The sequence below is a fragment of the Cetorhinus maximus genome, chromosome 7 (assembly GCF_964194155.1).
Source record: "Cetorhinus maximus chromosome 7, sCetMax3.hap1.1, whole genome shotgun sequence".
NCBI classification, from domain to species: domain Eukaryota; kingdom Metazoa; phylum Chordata; class Chondrichthyes; order Lamniformes; family Cetorhinidae; genus Cetorhinus; species Cetorhinus maximus.
In genome coordinates, this window is record NC_135885.1 from 14,022,340 (window position 1) to 14,047,545 (window position 25,206).

Sequence of the window (25,206 nt, forward strand, 5' to 3'; positions counted from 1 at the left end):
CTCAATATTAATTGTCCCCATGTATGACTCAACTAGATCTTCTTTCCCATATTCATTTTGCCTCTCTTTAAAGATGATTCTCTGGTGGGACTTTAGTGCAGCTGCACAGCAGTTCCTTTCCTCTGGGAGAGGCAATCCTAAGGCACTGGGTCTTGGCACCACATAAAGTATAACTCTGGATGATATCAGTGCAGTTTTCTTCAGATGTCAGCCATGACTCAGTAGGTAGCACTCTCACTTCTAAATACTAAGGTTCTGGGTTCAAGTCCCACTCAAGAGACTTGTGCACAAAATCTAAGCTGACACTCTAGTGCAATACTGAGGGAGTGCTGCACTGCCAGAGGTGCCATCTTTTCTTAAACTGAGGCCCAATATGTCCTCCCTGGTAAATGTAAAAGATCCCATGGCACTATTTCGAAGAAGAGCAGGGGCATTCTCCCTGATGTCCTGATAAATATTTAGCCCTCAAACGAGATCATTGTTGTTTTACCATTGCAGCTTGTAGGAGCTTGCTGTGTGCAAATTGCCTGCCACATTTCCTACATTGCAATAGTGACTATGCTTCAGAAATACTTAATTATCTGTGAATCACTTCAGGATGTCCTAAAGCCATGAAAGGCACTATATAAGTCTAGGTTTTTGCGTTATGAGTGATTATGGAGTCTCTCGGAGACTCTTGTAAGCGCTTTTTAAAATTGCTTGGATTTGATTGAAATATTTGGAGAGTGAGCTCAAAATCTTAAAAGTTGTTGAGCTGAATGGGCAGGTTTGCCTGCAGGTTTGAACACGCTTCTGGGTATTAATGAGCACCTACCTGGTTGGAACTCAGCTACCAGTCCCAGACTCCACTTGAATGGGGATAAATTCAACATTAATCTGTGGAAACAATGGCTCAGATATTTCCAGGGCAGGGATCGTGTTCACAACTGGGAATACTAGATTAAGAGGCTGATAAAGATGGGGGACAGGAAAGCCAGAGGGAGAAGGCTGCATCAGGGGACCACTGGGGATGGCCCCAACAACCGGAGAAAAGCCCGGTATATTGAAGGTGCTTGGAATGCAGGAGTGAGGAGGAAGAAATTGTGACTGGGGTGGGTGGCAGGGCTTCGGGGCAAAGACAATAAGCTGATCGCAGGAAAGGGAAGACTGTGCACATTCTGCAGATTGTGGTGGTGTTTAAAGATAGTGAGGGCTGTGTCTTGAGATCAGGGTATTGTCCGATTTCAGGGAAAGAAAGATGGCGGCCGAAGATTGGCTTGAGCATACATACAAACATACAAACAAGGAGCAGGAGCAGGCCATTCGGCCCCTCAAGCCTGCTCTGCCATTTAGTAAGATCATGGCTGATCTGATAGTAACTTCAAATCTGCATTCCGCCATCCCTGATAACCTATCACCCCCTTCCTTGCCAAGAATCTATCCACTTCTGCTTTTAAAATATTCAAAGACTCTGCTTCCACCACCTTTTCAGGAAGAGAGTTCCAAAGAGTCACAATGCCCTGAGAGAAAAACTTTTGTTTCATCTCCATTTTAAATGGGCGACCCCCTACTTTTAAACAGTGATCCCTAGTTCTAGATTTTCACACAAGAGGAAATATTGTATCCACATCCACCTTGTCAGGACCCCTCAGGACTTATATGTTTCAATCAAATCACCTCTTACTCTCCTAAACTCCAGCGGATACAAGCCTACTCTGTCCAATCTTTCCTCATAAGACAACCCACCCATTCCAGGTATTAGTCTGATAAACTTTCTCTGACCTGCCTCCAATGCATTTACATCCCTCCTTAAATAAGGTGACCAATACTGTATACAGTACTCCAGATGTGGTCTCACTAGCGCTCTGTATAACTGAAGCACATCCTCCCTACTTTTGTATTCAATTCCTCTTGCAATAAATGATAACATTCTATTAGCTTTCCTTATTACTGGCTGTACCTGCATACTAGCCTTTTGCAGTTCATGCACTAAGATACCCAGATCCCTCTGCATCGCAGAGCTCTGCAATCTCTCACCATTTACATAGTATGCTTCTCTTTTATTCTTCCTGTCAAAATGGACAATTTCGCATTTTCTCACATTATACTCCAGGGAGGGAAAGAAGGAAGCACTCTCATTGCTCCTAGCCCACAAGCAGTGCTGGAAAAGCTACTGGATGTGACAGCTCCTGTCTCCCTTTAGCTGGCGGGTTTACTGAGCCCAGAAACATTAAATTCAAATGGCTCCCAAAATCTGAGGGACAGAACATTGTTACTTGGATGGTGCCAAACCCGCTGGAGTTAAATCTCATTACAGTCTTCATCCAAACTTGAACAGAAGATCTGAATTCCAGAGGTGAAGTGACTGCCTTTGACATCAACGCAGCATTTGACTGAGTGTAGCATCAATGAGCCCTAATAAAAATGAAGTCAATGGGAATCAGGGCGAAAATTCTCCACAGGCTGGAGTCATACCTAGCACAAAGGAAGATGGTTGAAGGCCAATCATCAGAGCGACAGGACATCATTGCAGGAATTCTTCAGGGTAATTCCTAGACCCAGTCATCCTTAGCTGCTTCATCAAGGACTTTCCGTTCATCATAAGGTCAGAAATGGGGATGTTTGCTAATGATTGTATAATGTTCAATATTATTCTCAAATCCTTAGACACTGAAGCAGTCCATGTTCACATGCAACAAGAACTGGACAACGTTCAAGCTTGGGCTGCTAAGTAGCAAGTGATGGTCCTCCAAGAGAAGGGGCAGACAATGACTATCTGCAACATGATAGAATCTAACCACTTTCTATGAGCAGTTACCCCCTGGCTCCCTAAAGCCTGTTCACCATCTACAAGGCACAAGTTAGGAGTGTTTTGAACCAATCTCCACTTGCCTGGATGAGTGCAGCTTCAACGACACTCGAAGCTCAACACCATCCAGGAAAAAGGAGTCTGCTTGACTGGCACCCCATCCACCAACTTAAACATCCACTCACTCCACCATAGGTGCACAGTGGCAGCTGTGTGTACCGTCTACAAGAAGCACTTGCAGTAACTTGCCAAGAATCCTTTGACAGCACCTTCCAAACTTGCAACCTCTGCCACCTAGAACAACAAGGGCAGCAGACACATGGGAACAACACTACCTGCAAGTTCCCTTCCAAGTCACACACCATCCTGACTTGGAAATATATCACAGTTCTTTGTGTTGCTGGGCCAAAATCCTGTAACTCCCTTTCTAACAGCACCATGGGTGTACCTACACCACATAGACTGCAGCGGTTCAAGAAGGTGGCTCACCACCTCCTCTCAAGAGCAATTACTAATTGGCATCAAATGCCAGCAAAACCCACATTCCATGAGCAAATGGAAAAAAAAAACAGAAGTGGACCCGTCCACAGCGGTTGGAGTTGGGTTTTACGTTTTTATCAATTTAACCCCTTCCTCCAGATCCTTTCCTGCCCATTGCGTGGGCGTTAAATTCTCCCTGATATTTCAGTAAGCGAGCTGTCAATCTATGGAACAGGTTCCCTTGGGACACAATGGAAGCAGCTAGTATTACATTCAATTGCAAATTAAAGAGATTCCTTTCAGAAAGTAACATCTGACAGTCCAGTACATTACAGAATCACAGAATTGTTACAGCACAAAAAGAGGCCATTTGGCCCCTCGTGTCTGCACCAACTCTTTGAATGATCAACTCATCTAGTGCCATTCCCTCACCTTCTCCCCGTAACCCTGCACATTCTTCCTTTTCAGATAACAGCCTAATTCTCTTCTGAATGCCTAGATTGAAGCTGCCTCCACCACACTCTCAGGCAGTGCATTCCAGACTTAACCAGCCACTGCGTGAAAACGTTTTGCCTCATATCCTCTTGCTTCTTTTGTGAATTAATTAACCTGTGCCCTCTTGTTCTTGATCCTTTCATCAGACCCCTTATGTTTTTGAATGCCTCTATCAAATCTCCGCTCAACCTTCTCTTCTCCAAGGGAAACAGTCCTAACTTCTCAATCTATCTTTGTAACTGAAATTCCTCATCCCTGAAACCATTCTCATGAATCTTTTCTGCACTCTCTTTAATGCCGTCGCATCCTTCCTAAAGTCTGGTGCCCAGAACTGGACGCAGTACTCCAGCTGAGGCCAAACTAGTGTCTTACACAAGTTCAATATAGCCTCCTTGCTCTTGTACTCTATGCCCCCTACTCATAAAGTCTAGGATACTGTACACTTATTAACCGCACTCTCAACCTGCCCTGCCAACTTCAATGATTTATGCACATATACACCCAGGTCCCTCTGCTCCTGTGCCCTTTTTAGAGTTGTATCCTTTTATTTTATATTTTCTCTCCATGTTCTTCCTACCTCCTCTTCGGGGAGGCGGTGACATAGTGGTATTGTCACTGACTAGTATTCCAGAGACACAGTGTTATGACTGAAGCAATTGGTAAAGCGGAGTTATTTAAAAATCCCAGTGGGAACCTTTAAACAATTGTCATAATCAATAATTTTAAGTGTTATGCTTGAGATGCAACTCTAAATTCAGGAATCAGACCACTTGTTCTTGAGGTTTTACATTAAACTAAATGAACCATTTTATTAAGTACACAAGTTAAATATATACATACATGGCTACAAATTACAACTATCATAACTTTTGACAAATTCCCAAACTAATCTCCATTAAGGCAACAGCAACCCATAGACTTAACCAAAACACCACGCAAAGCACTTTCACCTTACAAATTCAAAATGAGGTTCTTTCCACTGTGGAGCCAGTTGGACCAGTTGGAAGTTTGCAGCTGCCTTTTGATTTTACATTGCCCCTACCTGCGCACTGAAAACTACTGAAGTTATACTTACCACCACTGATTGAATTCAAATTCTCATTGCATCACCAGTCTCTTTGAACTTTACCTTTTAACAATGAAACCCCTTTCATAGTACCAATTTTATTGGTAATATAAACATATGGCTTGGTATCTGTTAGAAAGGCATCAAGGTTTCACCCCACTTCTTGAATGTTCTATTCAAAAAATGCAAATGCACATTATCTCTCTGTTTACATATCAAAACTAGTACACATCAAAGCACCCAGACTAGCTGGCTTTAATCCAATTGAGACATACCCGCAGACCAAACCTCTGTTTTAAAAGAAAAATATTTTCCAAAATATTATATATATTAATAGCTTCATGACACCCAGGGTAATGCTCTGGGGACTCAGGCTCGAATCCCACCACGGCAGATGGTGAAATTTGAATTCAATAAAAATATGGAGTTAAAAATCTGATGATGATCATGAAACCATTGCTGATTGTTGTAAAAACCCATCTGGTTCACTAATGACCTTTAGGGAAGGAAATCTGCCATCCTTACCTGGTCTGGCCTACATGTGACTCCAGACCCACAGCAATGTGGTTGACTCTTAAATGACCTTTTTTTTCATTCATTCACGGGATGTGGGGTTCACTGACTGGGCCAGCATTCATTGCCCATCCCTAGTTGCCCTTGAGAAGGTGGTGGTGAGCTGCCTTCTTGAACCGCTGTAGTCCATGTGGTGCAGGTATACACACAGTGCTGTGAGGAAGGGAGTTCCAGGGTTTTGACCCAGCGACAGTGAAGGAACGGCAATATATTTCCAAATCAGGATGGTGAGTGACTTGGAGGGGAACTTCCAGGTGACGATGTTCCCATCTATATGCTGCCCTTGTCCTTCTAGATGGTAGTGGTCGTGGGTTTGGAAGGTGCTGTCAGAGGACCCTTGGTGAATTCCTGCAGTGCGTCTTGTGGATGATACACACTGCTGCTACTGTGCATCCGTGGTGGAGGGAGTGAATGTTTGTGGATGTGTTGTCAATCAAGCGGGTTGCTTTGTCCTGGACAGCGTCAAGCTTCTTGAGTATTGTGGGAGTTGTCCAGGCAAGTGCAAGTATCCATCACACTCCTGACATGCGCCTTTGTAGATGGTGGACAGACTTTGGGGAGTCAGAAGATGAGTTACACGTCGCACTGTTCCTAGCCCCTGACCTGCTGTTGTAGCCACAGTATTTATATGGCTAGTCCAGTTCTGTACAAGGTCTGTCTGTTCCTGAAAAAGGGTAATTAGGGATGGGCAATAAATGCTGGCCTAGCCTGCTCCGCCATTCAATATGATCATGGCTGATCCTCTAGCTCAACGTCATACTCCGACGTTCTCCCCATATCCCTTGACGCCTTTAGAGTCCAGAAACCTATCTGCTTCCTTCTTAAATGTATTCAGTGACTTAGCCTCCACAGCCCTCTTGGCTAAGAATTCCATAGGTTCACCACCCTCTGAGTGAAGAGGTTTCTCCTCATCTCAGTCTTAAAAGGTCTACCCCGTAGCCTGAGATTGTGATCCCTTGTTCTAGACCCCCCCAGCTAGAGGAAATATCATCCCTGCATCCAGACTGTCCATTCCTGTCAGAATTTTATATGTTTCAATGAGATCCCCTCTCATTCTTCTAAACTCCAGTGAATACAGGTCTAGTCAGCCCAATCTCTCCTCATATGACAATCCTGCCATCCCAGAAATCGGTCTGGTGAACCTTCGCTTCCTTCCCTCTATGGCAAGTAAATTCCTCCTTACTTAAGGAGACCAAAACTGCACACAACACTCCAGGTGTGGTCTCACCAAGGCCCTGTACAGCTGCAGTAAGACATCCTTGCTCCTGTACTCAAGTCCTCTTGCAACGAAGGCCAACATACCATTTGCCTTCTTAATTGCTTGCTGCACATGCAGTCTTGTTTTCAGTGATATGTGTACAAGGATACCCAGCCCCTTTGTACATCAACATTTCTCAATCTATCACCATTTGAATATGCCATTCTGCCATTCTGCTTTACCTACCAAAGTGGTCAAGCTTCCCTGCCATGACTTACCCTTAAATGACTCCCTTTACTTTTACTTCCTCTAGTTTAAGGAATATTGAATATATCCTTAGGGACCTTACTTCTCACACTTTAAAGACCTCCTTAACCTAAACTGAAGACCAATCTTTACTTTAAATACTGGACTGTGGAAATACTCACCAAGGTCGCTGCTCCTCTCCCTGTAGCTCCCGGTCCCGTTCTGGTCTCGGGCCTGGTTCCCTTTGCTCTTTAAGACCGCCGCTCCCCTTGCATTATCAAATGCCAAAAGCAAAGGAGCACCTCTTTCCCGTCCTCCCCTAACTCCCTTAATCACCCAACTCCCCGCACTCTATTCTAAATCACACTGAAGTGCTAAGTCGCACTGAGTTGGCTGGCTTTATATGCTCCTAAAACAAAGGCCCAGTCACAGAAGATCCAAATTCAGCTGCTTCTTTAATTAACCAAGCCTGACTGCTCATCCAGCAGAGTCCTTTTTAAAACCCAGGCTTAAGGCTGAGAACTTTAGAATTTTAACTGTAGATTTCAGTTAAATGCTAACTATAAAGAAAATTAGACTTTTACAAAAAAAAGTTAACAAATTAAGACTCCTTACTTACCATCCACCAGCATCCAGTCCTAGGAAATCCTTCAAGTGTCTGAACTACTTCCTGTTTCATCATGGCCTGCACAGCACCTTCTTCCTTCGTAAAGACAGATGTAAAGTATTCATTTAATACTCCACTGTGCCCTCTGTCTCCATGCATAACTGCCCTATTTGGTCTCTAATTGGCCCTGCTCTTCCTTTTAACAACTCTTTTACTATTTATATGCCTGTAGAAGATTTTGGGATTCCCTTTTATGTTAGCTGCCAGTCTCTTTTCATACTCCCTCTTTGCTTCTCTTATTTGCTTTTTCACTGACCCTTTGAACCTTGTATATTCAGCCTTGTTCTCAATTGCATTATCCACCTGACAGTTGTCATAATCACACTTTTTCTTCTTCTTTATCTTAATCTCTTTTGTCATGCTGGGAGCTCTGGATTTGTTTGCCCTGCCTTGCCCCCTCATGGGAATATACCTTGACTGTGCCAGAAATATCTCTTCTTTGAAGGTAGCCCATTGTTCAGGCACCGTTTTTCCTGCCAAACTTGGATTCCAATTTATTTGGTCCAGATCCATTCTTACCCCATTGAAGTTGGCTTTTCCTCTAGTTAATTATTCTTACTCTGGATTGTTCTTTGCCCTGTTTCATAGTCATAACCTTATGATACAATGATCACTGTCCCTAAATGTTCTCTTACTGTCACTGTATATGAGTAATTTTGAACGTGAAAAAATTAAGTGTAGCAGACTAGGGAGGAAAAAGGGTGACTTTGGCTCTATTGGTTTGTGTCATTTCTGGACCTGTTGCAGACGAATCGATAGAGAATTAATGGTGATGATTGGTCAGCAGTTCCATTAGCATAATTTCATGTGACTACCAAGATGGTAGAAGGACAACTAAATGGTCCAGCAATTCCTGTGGCTGATACCTGCGGTATAAATCTTAAGAGATTTGGCACTTTCTGTGTCCAGTGTTATGATCGGGTTGGGAGGAATGTCCAGTTTACCTAGCCCAGTTACTCCACAGGTCGCATCATTAGCTTAAAAGCTTAATTCACTCACCAAAATGGCCAATGATTTACCATTGCTACTGTTAGACCCAGAATAAAAAAGACTTTAACCAGGTTTCTTTCAATTAGCTCAAGATGGTTGATTTATTAAAAACCAAAACTTCTTTTTTTAAAACAAGTTGCAAGGCTGGTTAACATGTAATTTGTAATCTGAAAGTGTAACTATCTATCCCTCTTAAAATCCCCTGGCATGGACACAGACACAGACACACACAGACCCAGACACGCACACACACACTCTCTTGCACCTCTGTCTCAGTAAGAGGTCACAAAGGGATAGATCTTGTCACGGTAAGGTGACTTATGTGGCATTACTGTAGACAGTGATGCAGCTGGCTTTGATGCTTAAACCACTGAAATGTTGCCTTGTCAAAGTACTTTTGAAATTTTAAAATGTGGAGTAGATCATTCATAAACTAGCATGTTTGTCAATGTAATGGCATGTATTATAGCATTTGCCAGAACTAAAATAGCTGTCTGATTTAAATGCTGTTGTAATCTGTCAAAGCTTAGCTGGCCTGAGCTTGACTTTTCTAATCATCATCTCGTTTTTGCGACGTTAAAGAAATAGAACTAAACATCAATATGAGCTGTTACAACTTTGAAAGAGAAAATCTTCTGATCTATAAGAAGAATTCCAGGGAGGATTAAGTAGGGATAAAAATCAGAAATAAAGTTTGTAATAGTATGTTAAGAGCTACTTGGAAATAAAATTCATCCCTGTATGAACAAGAGAGGAAAAGCACAGTCATTACTCAAAGAGGCCAAAGCCAATCTAAAAATCATAGAAACATAGTAAATAGGAGCAGGAGTAGGTCATTCGGCCCTTCGAGCCTGCTCCGCCATTCAATATGGCTGATCCTCTATCGCAATGCTGTACTCCCGTTCTCTTCCCAAACCCTTTGACCTTTAGAATCCAGAAATCTATCCATTTCCTTCTTAAATATATTCAGTGACTTGGCCTGCACAGCCCTCTGTGGTGGAGAATTACACAGGTTCACCAACCTCTGAGTGAAGACGTTTCTCCTCATCTCAGTCCTAAATTGCCTACCCCGTATCCTGAGACTGTGACCCCTTGTGCTAGACCCCCCCAGCCAGAGGAAACATTATCCCTGCATCCAGTCTGCCCATCCCTGTCAGAATTTTATACGTTTCAAGGAGATCCGCTCTCATTCTTCTAAACTCCAGTGAACACAGGCCTAGTCAGCCCGATCTCTTCTCATACGACAATCCTGCCATCCCAGAAATCAGTCTAGTGAACCTTCGCTGCACTCCCTCTATGGCAAATATATCCTTTCTTAGGTAAGGAGACCAAAACTGCACATAATACTCCAGGTGTGGTCTCACCAAGGCCCTGTACAGCTGCTGTAAGACATCCTTGCTGCTGTATTCAAATCCTCTTGCAATAAAGGCCAGCATATCATTTGCCTTCCTAACTACTTGTTGCACCTGTATGCAACAAGCAGTTTATGTGTGTGATTGGTGTACAAGGACACCCAAGTCCCTCTGTACATTAACATTTCCCAATCTATAACCATTTAAATAATATTCTGCCATTCTGCTTTTCCTACCAAAGCGGATAACTTCGCACTTATCCACGTTATGCTGCATCTGCCATGTATTTGTCCACTCACTCGATCTGTCTAAATCGCCTTGAATTTCTTAACACCCTCCTCGTCACTCACATTCCCACCAAGTTTCGTGCCATCAGCGAACTTGGAAATATTGTATTTGATTCCCCCATCAAATAGATACTATTTTCAAAACTGCAAGGGAACAAGAAGGAAAAAGAAAACGAGGCAAATCTCTTAGAAACATCTAAAAAATCTTTCACATATAATGAACCACCTTGACTTGCATTGGTTCTTTTTATGTCGGAAAATGAGGCCAATCCCACAGAGAGATAATAACAACAACTTGCATTAATATAGCATCTTTAACATAGTAAAATGTCCAACACGCTCCACAGGACCATTATCAAACAAAGCTGAATTCAAGGATTAGAATTTTAAGATCAGTATTATATAGGACGTAGTCATAAGGGATCAGGAGTCAAGATGGGTCAGGGGTGAATGGAACAGCAGAGTTTTGGGTGAACGCATTTACAGCGGGTGCAAAGTGACAGGCTGGCGAGGAAAGCTTTGGATTCATAGAATCGAGGGTCGAAAGGCACGGATGAGGGTTTCATCGCCAGATGAGCTGAGCCAGGGCCAGGCAGAGACCATGTTACACGGGCGCTCTTGGTGATGAAGAGGACGTGGGATCGGAAGATCAGCTCAGGGCCAATTATAGGGTACCAATGTTGTGAACAGCCTGAACAGTGGCCTAGGAGAGGGATATTTAATTGGAGGAAAATTATGCTCATTCAATACTGGATTTCGGCCAGCAGCTTGAGGAAGTGGAGGGATCAAGAGTGATTGTGGCATGGTAGAGCAGGGCGTCATCAGTGTTAATGTGGAATATGACTTTATGTTCTCAAAAAATGTTGAATAAGATTTAAATTCATGAAGTTACAGACAGCCCAAGGTTGGGGAATACCTCATACTGTGAGAAGCTTCTCAGAGCTTTTCTGTCCATATTTACCATTCAAACAGAGCCTTTGCTGTATTTGCGCCTGGGGCTGTATTATTACGGTCTACCAAGGGTTGTAAAATTTGATAAGTCTCCAGAACAATACCCAGCTTCCATCAGTCACTTTATAATTAAAGTCATTTAACATGCCAGCTAATAAACTGCTGAGAAATAACCTTCACTCTTGTCAGTTCCAGCACAGGAGGAGCCCAACATAATACCCTGTCCTTATCTCTATGGTATTGTTGTTGTTGAGTACTTTAGCAGCAGGGCTGGGGAAATGTCAAGCTGGTTGCATGCAGCATTTGTAGATCTTACCCAGTACAAATAGTAATTTAGCAACTAATTTGGAATACTAGCATGTAACCACTTCCAGATATCAATCATTCTATGTTTTAAGACGTCTAAACCCCATTGACTAAATTATTGCCTGTAAGTCACTCCTCAGGGATCCATCCGAATCCTGAGATTGGATTCCTTTAGCTAATCCAATGTATCAATTCTATGCTTAGTTAATTATTTTGTCATTACTTCTGAGTATAAGAGTTTACTCATAGAATGACATGGGTCATTTACTCCATCAACAACACTGCTTATTTGGTAATAATTCCCTTATGTTTGGAGTTGTTCAGTTATTTTAATATCAAGCATGGTACTGTATACAGGATACAACAGTGTGCGTATACAGGATATGACAGTGTGCGATGTACTGAATATGACTGTGTTTGTGTATACTGGATACGACAGTGTGTGTATACTGGATATGACAGTGTGTGTATACTGGTTATGACAATGTGTGTGTATACTGGATATGACAGTGTGTGTATACAGGATATGACAGTGTCTATACTGAATATGACAGTGTACATGTACTGAATATGACAGTGTACGTGTACTGAATATGACAGTGTACGTGTACTGAATATGACAGTGTGCATGTACTGGATACGACTGTGTGTGTATAATGGATATGCCAATGTGTGTATACTGGATATGACAGGGTGCGTATGCTGGATATGACAGTGTATGTATATTGGATATTATGGTGTTTGTGTATACTGGATACAACTGTGTGTCTATACTGGATACGACAGTGTGTGTATACTGGATATGACAGTGTGTGTAAACTGGATACGACAGTGTGTGTAAACTGGATACGACAGTGTGTATAAACTGGATATGACAGTGTATATAAACTGGATACGACAATGTGTGTATACTGGATATGACAGTGTGTGTATTCTGGATATGACAATGTGTGTATACTGGATACGACAATGTGTGTATACTGGATACGACAATGTGTGTATACTGGATACGACAATGTGTGTATACTGGATACAACAGTGTGTGTATACTGGATACCACAATGTGTGTATACTGGATACCACAATGTGTGTATACGGGATACGACAGTGTGTGTATACTGGATATGACAGTGTGTGTATACTGGATATGACAGTGTGTGTAAACTGGATACGACAGTGTGTATAAACTGGATATGACAGTGTATATAAACTGGATACGACAATGTGTGTATACTGGATATGACAGTGTGTGTATTCTGGATATGACAATGTGTGTATACTGGATACGATAATGTGTGTATACTGGATACGACAATGTGTGTATACTGGATACGACAATGTGTGTATACTGGATACAACAGTGTGTGTATACTGAATACCACAATGTGTGTATACTGGATACCACAATGTGTGTATACTGGATACGACAGTGTGAGTATACTGGATACGACGGTGTGAGTATACTGGATATGACAGTGTATGTATATTGGATATGATGGTGTTTGTGTATACTGGATATGACAGTGTGTGTATACTGGATACAACAGTGTGTGTATACTGGATATGACAATGTGTGTGTGTATGCTGGATACGACAATGTGTGTATACTAGATACCACAATGTGTGTATACTGGATACAACAGTGTGTGTGACTAAAATACAGCAAGATACTGTGGATGCTGGAAATCTGAAATTAATACAGAAAATGCTGGAAACACTTAGCTGGTCAGATAGCAAAGAGAGTCAAAATGAACATTTCAGGTCAATGATCTTTCAATCAGAACTGGAAAATGTTACATATTTAGCACGACTCCTCTACTTTGAAGAAATCAAACGCAGACTGGGTGATCGCTTCGCTGGACACTGGCTCTTCACCACCTCCTCAAGGGCAATTAGGGATGGACAATAAATGCTCACCATGCCAGTGACACCCACATCCCATGAATGAATTAAAAAAAGACGCCTGTTCAGCCCACAAACCTGATCCTGATCCCTTAACCGCTGACCTCATTAATTCCCCATCCGACTCCTGTCCTGACTTCGACTACTGAAACTATTCTAATAAAGCTCAATGCAAGCTCGAGAAACAGCAGCTCATCTTTTGATTAAGCCTATCATCCTCAACACTGAGCTCAGAAGTTTCAGATGGTAACCACTGCTCTCATTTTCACAGACAGCGAGTGCCGGTAATGTTCTGCTGTTGCCATTTACACCTCCCCTGGGCATATCTTTTTCTGATGCTTGTCCCAGTACCATCCCCTTTTTGTCTTACACGTTTTGATCTTTAATGAATGGTGCCTCCCACCCTATCACAGATCTCCCCATTTGTTCTTCCCACATCACCTCCCCCCACACCCCCTCCCCTCCACCCCTTTTCCCTGGCTCTGCACTTTTTTTAAAAAATTGTTAAATTTCTAACTTTGTCTAGTTCTAACAAAACCTGAACCTTTGACTCTGTCTCACTCTCCACAGCTGGTGCCAGACCTGCTGAGATTTTCCAGCATTTTCTGGTTTTATTTTAAAGCAAGACAAGGCCTACTGGCGGAGAAGAGGTTAATGTAATCTCTGCAGCATTAGAAACAAGGGCAGAAGACACCCTGTTTAAATTGCATGCCATCTTTATATTATGTAGCTACATAATGCAAAAGAGACTGCACCACTTTCAATGTAAATCAGTTCTGTTGCTACTACTTTGGTTTCCAAGGATTTAATACAGAATGACCGAGACACACAGAGAAGTTCACAGCATATTAGATTTACTCTCAGAATCCGCAGTTAGCAGACTCAGTACCCACTTAAAATAAGATCTCCACTGGCAGAGTTCTCAGACTTATACCTGCAAGGTACGAAGCATAATACTTACTATGTGTTTTTTTCTTTATTGGCCTAGGAACAGAAGCAGGCCATTCCACCCCTCAGGCCTGGTCCACCACTCAGTTAACTCACAGCTGATCTGTATCTTAACTCCATCTAACCACCTTGATTCCGTAACCCCTGATAACCTTTCCTAACAAAAATCTGTCAATTGCGGTTTTGAAATTTTCTGTTGACCCCCAGCCTCAATGGCTTTTTGTGGGAGGAAGTTCCAAATTTCTGCTACCCTTTGTGTGAAGAAGTGCTTCCTGAACAGCCTAGTTCTAACTTTAAGACTGTGTCCCAAAAGCCTGGGGATCTGAAACGAGCTCGCATATGACAATACCTTAAAAATGCTTATTAGGTCACACGCTTCACCCATGATCTGAGGTAGTTGGGGCCTTGCAATTAACCTCAGTCCTCCTCCTTCACTATCCGCTGCTAGTAGTGACTCCTGTCAGTAAATGACCATGTATGGCTGCTAAATGAGAACAGGGTTGGAGTTTGTCACAATGTTCTCCTTGGCAGGATATCTTGCTGGTAACCACAGTCCAGGCATATACACGAGATACCAAAGCGTGCCATTGGGACCATACATCCCAAGGAGAGCGGAGAAAAGAATTGCATAAAACAAAACAAAGGCAAGGGCAGCACCTCTTGCTGTGAATGTAACAGAATAGTAGTATTTTGAATTGTTAGCGAGTATTTGTTCGGTACATGGATTGTATACTAATAAATTGCCGTGGCCTCAACCCATACATTTTGCTGTTTTTCCATGCACAGTCATAATTATTCACCCCATGGAGCTTATGCCCAGAGCAAACTCGCCCTCGTCCTTTTCTCATACCAACTGCAGCAGCGCCTGGCAGCTGAGGGGAGTCACGTGACGTCAAATGTAGTGGACCCAGGAGTTGTCAACACGGATCTCTACAAGCACACCAGCTGGCTCTTCAAGCTGTGCAAGTGGTTAACGTCCTGGTTGCTCTTCAAGGTATCAAGCCTTTTCAGGCGATGTCTTTTAGGAATTGAATTCTCAGTCACTTTTTCTCAAAGCCAGCCCCAATGCAACCCAGGGCTATAGTGTTCATGACGGCGATGGGTTCAATTACCAGGAGACAGGTGAAAAATGAAAAAGTTTGAAATAAGGAGGAAAGACAGACAGAATGTTTTCACCTCACGGATAATGGATTTGCGTAGCAAGTGACCTGCGAAGGCCACTGAGACAGATGGTATAAATGGACAATTAGGGGTGTTTTTGGAGAGAGATGGAATTGTAGAATAGCTTGAACAGGAAAGTAAGGTGGGACTAAAGGACTCTCCTGCTTCCTAAAAAATGCTTTTCGCCCTCACACGGTGCATGTGCGTGAGGTTGCCAGTGATAGCAAATAGCACACTTTCTATTGCAAGTTTGCAGTGTGAACAGCAGGCACTCCTAGGTCAGCTATCATATAATTAAGTGAATAGAGCTGTCTCTGCACTGCCCTGTAGAAAGCATCACAGCCCAATCCATTGTACCATCAACAGGCATTTAATAATTAGAATAATACCAAATTGAGAAGCTGTACCTATCAGGGATGCTTGAACAGGTTGGGGCTTTTTTCTCCAGGCAAGAGAAGACTGAGGGGTGACCAGATAGAGGTCTTTAAGATTTTTAAAGAGTTCAATTTGTAGACTTAGATAAGATTTTTCCACTTGTTGGGGGTAACCAGAACTAGGGACCGTAAGTATAAGGTAGTCACCAATAAATCCAATAGGGAATTCAGGAGAAACTTCTTTACCTAGACAAGGTTTAGAATGTGGAACTTGCTACCATAAGGAGTAGTTGAGACAACTAGCATATGTGCTTTTAAGGGGAAGCTAGATAAACACATCAGGGAGAAAAGAATAGAGGCTATGTTGACAGGTTGAGCAGGAGTAGACCGTATGGCCCATCGGGCCTGCTCTGCCATTCAGCATGATCATCGCTGATCTTGGGCTTCAACTCCACTTTCCTGCCCATTCCCCAAATCCCTTAATTCCCTGAGAGACCAAAAAGCTGTCCATCCCAGCCTTAAATGTATTCAATGATGGAGCATCCACAATCCCTGGGGGCAGAGAATTCCAAAGATTTACAACCCTTTGAGTGAAGTAATTTCTTCTCATTTCAGTCCTAAATGATCGGTCCCTTATACTGAGACCGTGTCCCCGCATTTTAGATCCCCCAACCAACAGAAACAATCTTTCACCATCAGCCCTATCAAGCCCCTTCAGAATCTTGTACGTTTCAATGAGGTCGCCTCTCATTCTTCTAAACTTCAGAGAAAATTAACCCAATTTGCTCAGCCTCTCATCATAGGACAATCCCCTCATCCCAGGGGACCAATTTAGTGAACCTTCACTGTACCGCCTCCAGTACAAGTAAATTGTTTCTGGAGACCAAAACTGCACACAGTACTCCAGATGTGGTCTCACCAAAACCCCAAAACTCCAATCCCCTTGCAATAAAGGCCAACATACCATTTGCCTTCCTAATTGCTTGTTGTACCTGTATGCTAACTTTTTGTGTTCCTTGTACGAGCTCACCCATGTCTCAAATTGAAATGAATTAAGGTGGGGAGGAGGCTTGTGTGAAGTATAAACACCAGCATGAACCTGTTGGTTCGAATGGCCTGTTTCTGTGCTGTAAATTTACATGTAATTCCTTCTTGAAGTTTGTGTCTGTCTCTCCTCATTGCAGGGTTTGTGGTCAAGCAATTTATAAATCATTCCCATTTTTTGTAGATATGTCATCTAAGCAAGGATTAAAACTACAAAAAAAAATCCCTATAGAAAGCACATGCTTCAAGGACCAACGGTATCAAAATAGTTTAATATTGATTAAGAGTAGGTTAGTATCCCTTTATAATATCAACATTAAGAAATATGGTGTAAATGTTCCAATATGATTCTAACTTTACCAGAGCTCAGGGCCTCCACCTGTCAGCCAACAGGTTTAAAATCGTACTGTGCATAATCAGTCACAAAAATAGTACATAATGTTCTTTTGTTCTCTATTTTAACAAAGAACTCACCCACTTTATTTTAAACCAGAAAAAAAAAATCTCATGCAAACCCTTCCAAGGTGTTTGCTACTTGTGCTGCATATGGTGTTATGAACTCCAGAAAGACCAACAAATTCTAATAAGAAATTTGAATTTCCAATGAATAGCTGAATGGATGACGCAATAAGATTTCACGTTTTAAGACTTTTATTGTAACAAACAAACTTAAAACACCACTGATTAAACACTATTTCAGTAGGTAACATACTTTAAACTACAGAAATGATCCCCCATTTAACCTTTAAAACAACAAAACAATTTCCTGCCATGATTATACTTTACTCTGTCCCTTAAGTAGACACACTATTCTTCCAGAACAAGTCCAAGGTGATTCTTAGCCTGTTTATTTTATTTTCCTTTCCCAGCCTGATACCTTTTAACTCTAGAATTATCTTTCCAGGTGCCCAGAGATTCTCCCTCTAGCTTAAGCTTGGTGAATCTTCCAGCCTCCTTTTAAATCCTCACTAATTTGGTCTTTTCAATCCAAGTGGGAGCTCCGACCCACATTCTCGTGTGGTGAACCATAGAGACTTGCCACCCCTGCTTGCTCCTCTCACAAATCCTGGCAGACTGCCCTGCCTGCGAAAGTCAGGGATATCTTTGAGGAGAACCTTGTAATCCAATCCTACAATGGCTTCCTATGCACCCTTCTTCCTTCAAAGCCCATTTCCATGGCAGTGTGAATCACATGGGCCTTGTATCCAGGTGGAAATGCTGATTAGCTATCCTTTAGACCCCAACCCTGTTCTATCTGGAAATTAAATACACAGTTAAAGTATAACTGTTTACAACACCTGATATTCTTGACACCTTCCTGGGACTTTGGAGACGAACAGCCTATCCACTTTCAGCACAGACGCTTCTTCCGTTGTCTACAAGTGTGAACACCTTGCACCTTCTTCCCAGTAAAATAACCTCAGCGCCCCTTTACAACCCAGGTTTGTTGTCAGCAGCATTCAGAAAAGATCATATCAGCTCCTTCATTCCTCCATTTGCCCTAAATTAAAGACACAGTCCCAAAACATAACAATCCCATAAATCATCACATTTGTAACAATTGCAATTTCAACAAGTGTCTTGCTCATACCTCTCTTGCATTAGTGGTAAAGTTTCACCTTCCCTAGACTTTAACATGTCAAACTCTCCAGATTAATGCAATACGCACCAAAGATTTATATTATCATATTATTGTGATCATTTTAAGCAGGCAGTGTTAATTAGTTGTGCTTCAACTCCAGCTTCTCCTGGTAATGTGACCTTTATCTCTTAAAGTGTGGCACATTTACTATTCATTATTGTCAGCAATAAAAAATGACAAACCATAGATCTGCCACTTATCTCATCACTTACACAAGAAACAGAATTCAAAGAGCTCTGTCAAATGAGTTACAAGGCAAAGACGGTTGAGCAAATGACAGATCATGTCCTGAATTCTAAGTGATGAATGTCCTTCAGGGAATCTCTCAATGTGGCTGCTACCAGTTCTGGTCCCCTGAACAGCATCCTTTACATGACATTCTTTGTATACAAGCTGAAGCAGTGAATGGCAGATGCAAACTATATGTCAGTTGGGGCTCAGTTGCCTGCACTCTCGTCTCTGAGTCAGATGTTTGTCAGTTCAACTCACACTCCAAGACTTGAGAGAAAAAATCAAAAAGCTGACAAATTCAAGCGCAATATTGAGGAAGTGTTGCACTGTCAGAGGCATTGTAGGGTGTTGGATACTGTCTGGTGGGCCTTAATGAAGTCTTCATAGTCTTAAGTAGCTTAACTGTATGTATCAACTACAAGAACTATCTACATATATACAGTAACGGGTTCAAGCTAGGAGCTGTCTCTATGCTGCATGCACATGGCTCTGTTCAACACTGGACTGACCCCTAGGTGCAGGTCATTTGTTATCCTACATCACTGTGCGGGCGGTACTTTACTCAGTCCCACATTAACCTTATATGTGCCAAACCCTTATACTACAGGAGGTGATGTCTTTCAGATGAGATACTAAACTAAGGCCCCCTCTGCCCTCTCAAGTGGATGTAAAAGATCCCATCGTACTATTTCAAAGACGAGCAAGGGAGTTATCCCTGATGTCCTGGCCAATATTTATCCCTCAATTAGCATTACATAGACAGATCATCTGATTATCATCACATTGCAGCTTGCTGTGCAGAGATTGGCTACCACATTTCTTATAGTACAACAATGACTACACTTCATAAGTACTTCATTGGTTGCAATGTGCTTTGGGACATCCTATGTGCTATATAAATGCTAGTCTCTCTTATGTGGGTATGATCACTGAGCCTTATCTTCTTCTTATACATACATGCACATGGGTGTGTAAACGCATAGGCATATATGTGCGCACCTGCACAATCACACTCATGGGAGGGTAAAGGCTGGTACAGACTGGCTGCCCTGTATCCATGTTGTAGCTTCATTGTTTTTCTATGTAGATTTTAACACGCATGCCTTCCAGCAAAAGTGATTATGAGCAGAAGCACTGGATGATATTTCCCATCCTAACCCAGGGTGCTAAGGTCAATTGCAGCACCCTATGCCAGTAGTTGAGATCAGCTAATTCAGCATGGACTTGAGACTTCACGTATACTGCTGTATCTCATGGCAGCTGCATTTACCCAAGTGAGCAGCTCACAATTTGTTCATCCTAGCCAAACTTATGCTATTCTGGAGGATCTTGGTAAAAGTACATTGGGCTGGATTTTCATTCCAGGGCCCCAATCCTGATGCCGGGCCAGTTTCAGGGGCCCCATCCAGTTAAGGATGGTGGGCTGGCTCCCAAGGCTGGACAGCCAACAGGAGACCCTCCAAACCTGGCAGATCGGCAACCCCACCATCAGAGATGGGAGTTACCAATGTAGGTAGGAGAAAGAGAAACACTTTGGGATGTCAGAAGGTTGTGAAAGGCACTGCATGAATGTAAGACTTTCTTTACTCATTAAGGTTTATCATGTCTGTATCCCATCAACCCCAACCATTTTGTTTCTTCAGCTTTCTCGCCTGTGGCATACAGACTTATGAGACCCAGCTCAGTGTCACTTAACCACTAGTTACTGATTTATCCCATCTTCTCTCTGACTCTTTTCAACCTTGAGCCTTAACCTGGGTTTTGATGGAGGGGAAAAAAACACTTCAGTGTGAGCCACATCAGACAGTGTCTTTGAAGTCTGAGTTATTAGATATATACAGGGGTAACAACCAATAGCAACGCAACTAATTTTGCTGTGGCAACACCTAATTTCCCTTACATTATAGTACAAGACAAATGTGTGCTTCCAGGCAGTAGTACATGTGGTGATTCAGATGTGGGTGATAAATTTGCCTCACTTTACACTTATCATTTATGACATGGTCTAACCTCCTTGGGTGTTTCTGCCTTGACAGATTGCGCTAGCTGTGAGCCATCCCATATTAGCTATTTCAAAAACAACGATGTTATCTGTAGTCTTTTTTTTAAAGAGTTCACGTCACACAGGCCTAGTGATTCTTTCTGTTCATATAAATAGTTTTAATGTCACCTCTAATTGCTAAAGCCCTTCATAAAATGGCTTATTGTCAAGTGGAGATACATGAAGTAGGTTCAAAGATTAGCAATGACTAACTGTGTCCAAGCTGGTGGTTCTGAGGTTTCAGTTCTTGCTTGCTCAGCCTACAAGGATATCATGACCTTGGGCATTTTGTGTTAGCCAAATTTGTAGAATTATTTGTCAGATTGTAAACCTTAGTTCTTGGTAGGTCATAACATTGACATTATATTAATCTGTCAACCAACTGCCAAAACAGATAAACAGATCATTCATCTCATTCTCTTTGAGACCGTGCTGTGTGCCCATTAGCTGCGGAGTTTACCTATAAACCCCAGTTGGCCCAAATGACCAGTTCTGTGCTGAAGGTTCTACACAATTCAAATGTAATTTTCTAGTTGCGAATTGCTTTGGGATATCCTAGGAACATTGAAAGGCACCATGAATTTTTTTCATTTGTTTACGGAATGTGGGCATTACTGGTTAGGCCAGCGTTTATTGCCCATCCCTAAATTGCCCTTGAAAAGGCGAAGGTGAGCTGCCTTCTTGAACCCTTGCAGGTCATATGCTGTTAGGGAGGGAGTTCCAGGATTTTGACCCAGCGACAGTGATGGAATGGCGACGTAGTTCAGGTGTGTGGCTTGGAGAGGAACTTGCATGTGGTGGTATTCCCATGCACCTGCTGCCCTTGTCCCTCTAGGTGGTAGAGGTCATAGGTTTGTAAGATGCTGCCAGAGGAGTCTTGGTGAGTTTCTGCAGTGCATCTTGTAGATTTTTTAAAAATTTATTCTGTCATGGGATGTGGGCATCACTGGCTGGACCATCATTCTTTGCCCATCCCTAATTGGCCTTGAACTGAATGGCTTGCTAGGCCATTTCAGAGGGCAGTTAAGAGTCAACCACATTGCTGTGGGTCTGGAGTCACATGTATGCCAGACTGGGTAAGGATGGCAGATTTCCTTCCCAAAGAGCATTAGTGAACCAGATGGGTTTTCATGACAAGCGACAATGCTTCCATGATCACTATTACTGAGACTAGCTTTCAATTCCAGGTTTTTTTATTCATTGAATTTAAATTCCACCAGTTGGTGGGATTGAACCCATGTTTTGTTTTATTCATTTTCAGGATGTGGGCATCACCTGCTAGGCCAGCATTTATTGCACAACCCTAATTCCTTGAGAAGGTGGTGGTGAGCTGCCATCTTGAACAGTTGCAGTCCTTGTGTAGGTACAGCCACAGTGCTGTTAGGGAGGGAGTTCCAGGATTTTGACCCAGCAGTGAAGAAGTATCAAACTTCTTGAGTGTTGTTGGAGCTGCACTCATCCAGGCAAGTGAAGAGTATTCCTGCACCCCTGACTTGTGCCTTGTAGATGGTGGACAGGCTTTGGGGTGTCAGGAGGTGAGTTGCCCGTTGCAGGATTCCTAGCCTCTGACCTGCACTTGTAGCCACAGTATTTTAATGGTGTGTCCAGTTCAGTTTCTGGTCAATGGCAATCCCCATGATGTTGATAGTGGTAATGCCATCGAATGTCAAGGGTTGATGGTTAGAATCTCTCTTGTTGGAGATAGTCATTGTGTGGCACACTTGTTGGTGTGAATGTTACTTGGCATTTGTCAGCCCTAGCCTGGAAATCATCCAGGTCTTGCTGCATTTGGACATGGACTGCTTCAGTATCTGAGGACTCGCGAATGGTGCTGAACATTGTGCAATCATCAGCGAACATCCCCACTTCTGACCTTATTTTGGAAGGAAGGTCACTGATGAAGCAGCTGAAGATGGTTGGCCCTAGGACATTACTCTGAGGAATTCCTGCAGTGATGTCCTGGAATTGAGATGATTGACCTCCAACAACCACAACAATTTTCCTTTGTGCTAGGTCAGACTCCAACCAGCAGAGAGCTTTCCCCCTGATTCCCATTGACTCCAGTTTTGCTAGGGCTCCTTGATGCCACACTCGGTCAAATGCTGCCTTGATGTCAAGAGCAGTCACTATCACCTCACCTCAGGGGGGAGGTGGTGGTCTAGCAGAATTGTCACTGGACTAGTAATCCAGAGACCCAGGGTAATGCTTTGGCAATCCTGATTCGAATTCCACCACGGCAGATGGTGGAATTAGAATTCAATAAATATCTGGAATTGCAAGTCTAATGATGACCATGAAACGATTGTCGATTGTCATCAAAATCCACCTGGTTCACTAATGTCCTTTAGGGAAGGAAATCTGCCATCTTTACCTGGTCTGGCCTACATGTGACTCCAGACCCACAGCAACATGGCTGACTCTTAAATGGCCTAGCAAGCTACTCAGTTGTATCAAATCGCTACAAAGTCTATAAGGAATGAAACCGGACACCAAAGCATTAGCCTGGGCTTGTGGATCAGTAGTCCAGCGACATTACCACTATCTCCTTAAATAGTACACACTGCTGCCCCTGGCATCGGTGTTGGAGGGAGTGAATGTTTTTTGATGGGGTGCCAATCGAGCGAGCTGCTTTGTCCTGGACGGTGTTAAGCTCCTTGAGTGTTGTTGGAGCTGCACTCATCCAAGCAAGTAGAAATTATTCCATCACACTCCTGACTTGTGCCTTGTAGATGGTGAACAGGCTTTGGGGAGTCAGGAGGTGAGTTAAACACTGCAGAATTCCGAGCCTCTGACCTCCTCTTGCAGCCACATGGCTGATCCAGTTTAATTTCTGGTCAATCGTAACTCCAGGATGTTGATAAGTTCATAATATGTTGATAATATGAGTACATTCATCTTGTTTGTATGCTGGTTTTTATTATCCCATCTTATAGCCCACGCTGCACCACCCCACCCTGCAAACCCTCATCACACAATCTAACTTGAATTTGCCCCTTAGACAACCCCAGAGTTTTTGCCCGTACTACCCTACCCTGGAAGAACATTCCAGGAATTGATCATTCGTTGTGTGAAGAAGTGCTTCTTGACATTGGATCTCAGCTTGGCTTTTACTTTTTTTTAAATGTATGTCAGCGGCCTTGCATTTATGGTATAACTTGAAGTAATGCGCACAATTAATCGTTGTGCTTGACGCATAGGCACAATTCAGAGTTATAGAGGAGGGAACAAATCTGTCCGTTGTCAGCATGTGAAGAAGCTTTTCCAAGGCATCGTTAGAGCAGCTTTGAAAGAAAAAAAAAGAAGCTTGCATTTATATAGCGCCCTGCACAACCTCAGGATACCCCAAAGTGCTTTACAGCCAATTAGTTACTCTTATCACCGTTTCAATGTAGGAAACGCAGCAGCCAATCTGCGCTCAGCAACGTCAACAGCAGTCAGATAATGACCAGTAAGCTTATTGCTTTTGGGTGTCGGGTGCGGGATAAATATTCACCAGGACAGGCAAGGACTGCGGAATTAAGAAAGTTTCTATATGATGTGAGACATCTTATTTCACCATAGTTGTGGCAGGGGGTGGGGGTCTTAGGAATTGCATCCAAGGGCATGCTGATGAGAGTTCAAAAACTGGAAATTGGGGCACCGGTCCAACAATGCATTCCAAGACCCACACACTCCTGGATCAATGACATTTTCAACCTCTTGAACCATGACTCGTTTATACTTGCAGCCAACAGTTTACTGACAAACTCACTCCTGTTGTGTAAAAGAGTTTCATATTCACCCCCGCTTTGTATACTGATCCTTTGGCCTGATTTGTGCGGTGTGTACCCTCAACTGCCATTGTTGCTGGTAGTGTTGAGGTAGGTGGTTTGTTATGGTTGCGATCAAAAGCTTCAATTATTGAGGAGCTAAACATTTGCGAAATCCCAATTTAAAATTATATCAAAGCAATGGTATTCCCCGGTATTGTTCTGTCTAATATTAAATATTGAACTAAAATTTTTTAAAAATAAGAAATATGCAGCACCTGAAATAAGACGACAAGTTAATGCTTCCTTTGTAGATTCCTTATTAAAACAGAATAACTAGTTCCTAACATCACTGTGATGGAAGCAATGTTTTCACCCTAAGCCAACTAAAGAAAATCTCAGATTTCTTTCATATAGTTTTAAAAATCGCTAACGTCAAAATCAAAGCTGACTTTCCTGAGCAAATTTCAAAATGGAGGCAGACGTCAGGCTGGCTACAGAAAAATCAAGTCAGATAACTTGACCTAGAAATTAATAAGGAAGTTTGTTCTGGGAAAAATTCAAAATGTATGTTTAAAAGTCTATAGACTGGAGTTTGCTATCCCGATGCTGGGCAAACCCCCATCGGGCAGCCGAGAATGGAGGTGGGGGACCTTAAATTCAAATTTTCCATATGATGCCGCCATTTTGACCAATGTAGGGATCGTGGACTTAG

General features: G+C 42.6%; 1 protein-coding gene across 3 annotated transcripts in view; it reads left to right on the forward strand.

Annotated features, from left to right (window-relative positions):
* The window catches only part of dhrsx (dehydrogenase/reductase (SDR family) X-linked), a 281,259-nt gene that overhangs the window by 242,323 nt on the left and 13,730 nt on the right, over positions 1–25,206 (forward strand). For all 3 annotated transcript variants that reach the window (XM_078545083.1, XM_078545084.1, XM_078545085.1), the window contains one exon: positions 15,036–15,243. In XM_078545083.1, the coding sequence (XP_078401209.1) occupies positions 15,036–15,243 (208 nt within the window). The remainder of the gene's footprint in view (positions 1–15,035; positions 15,244–25,206) is intronic.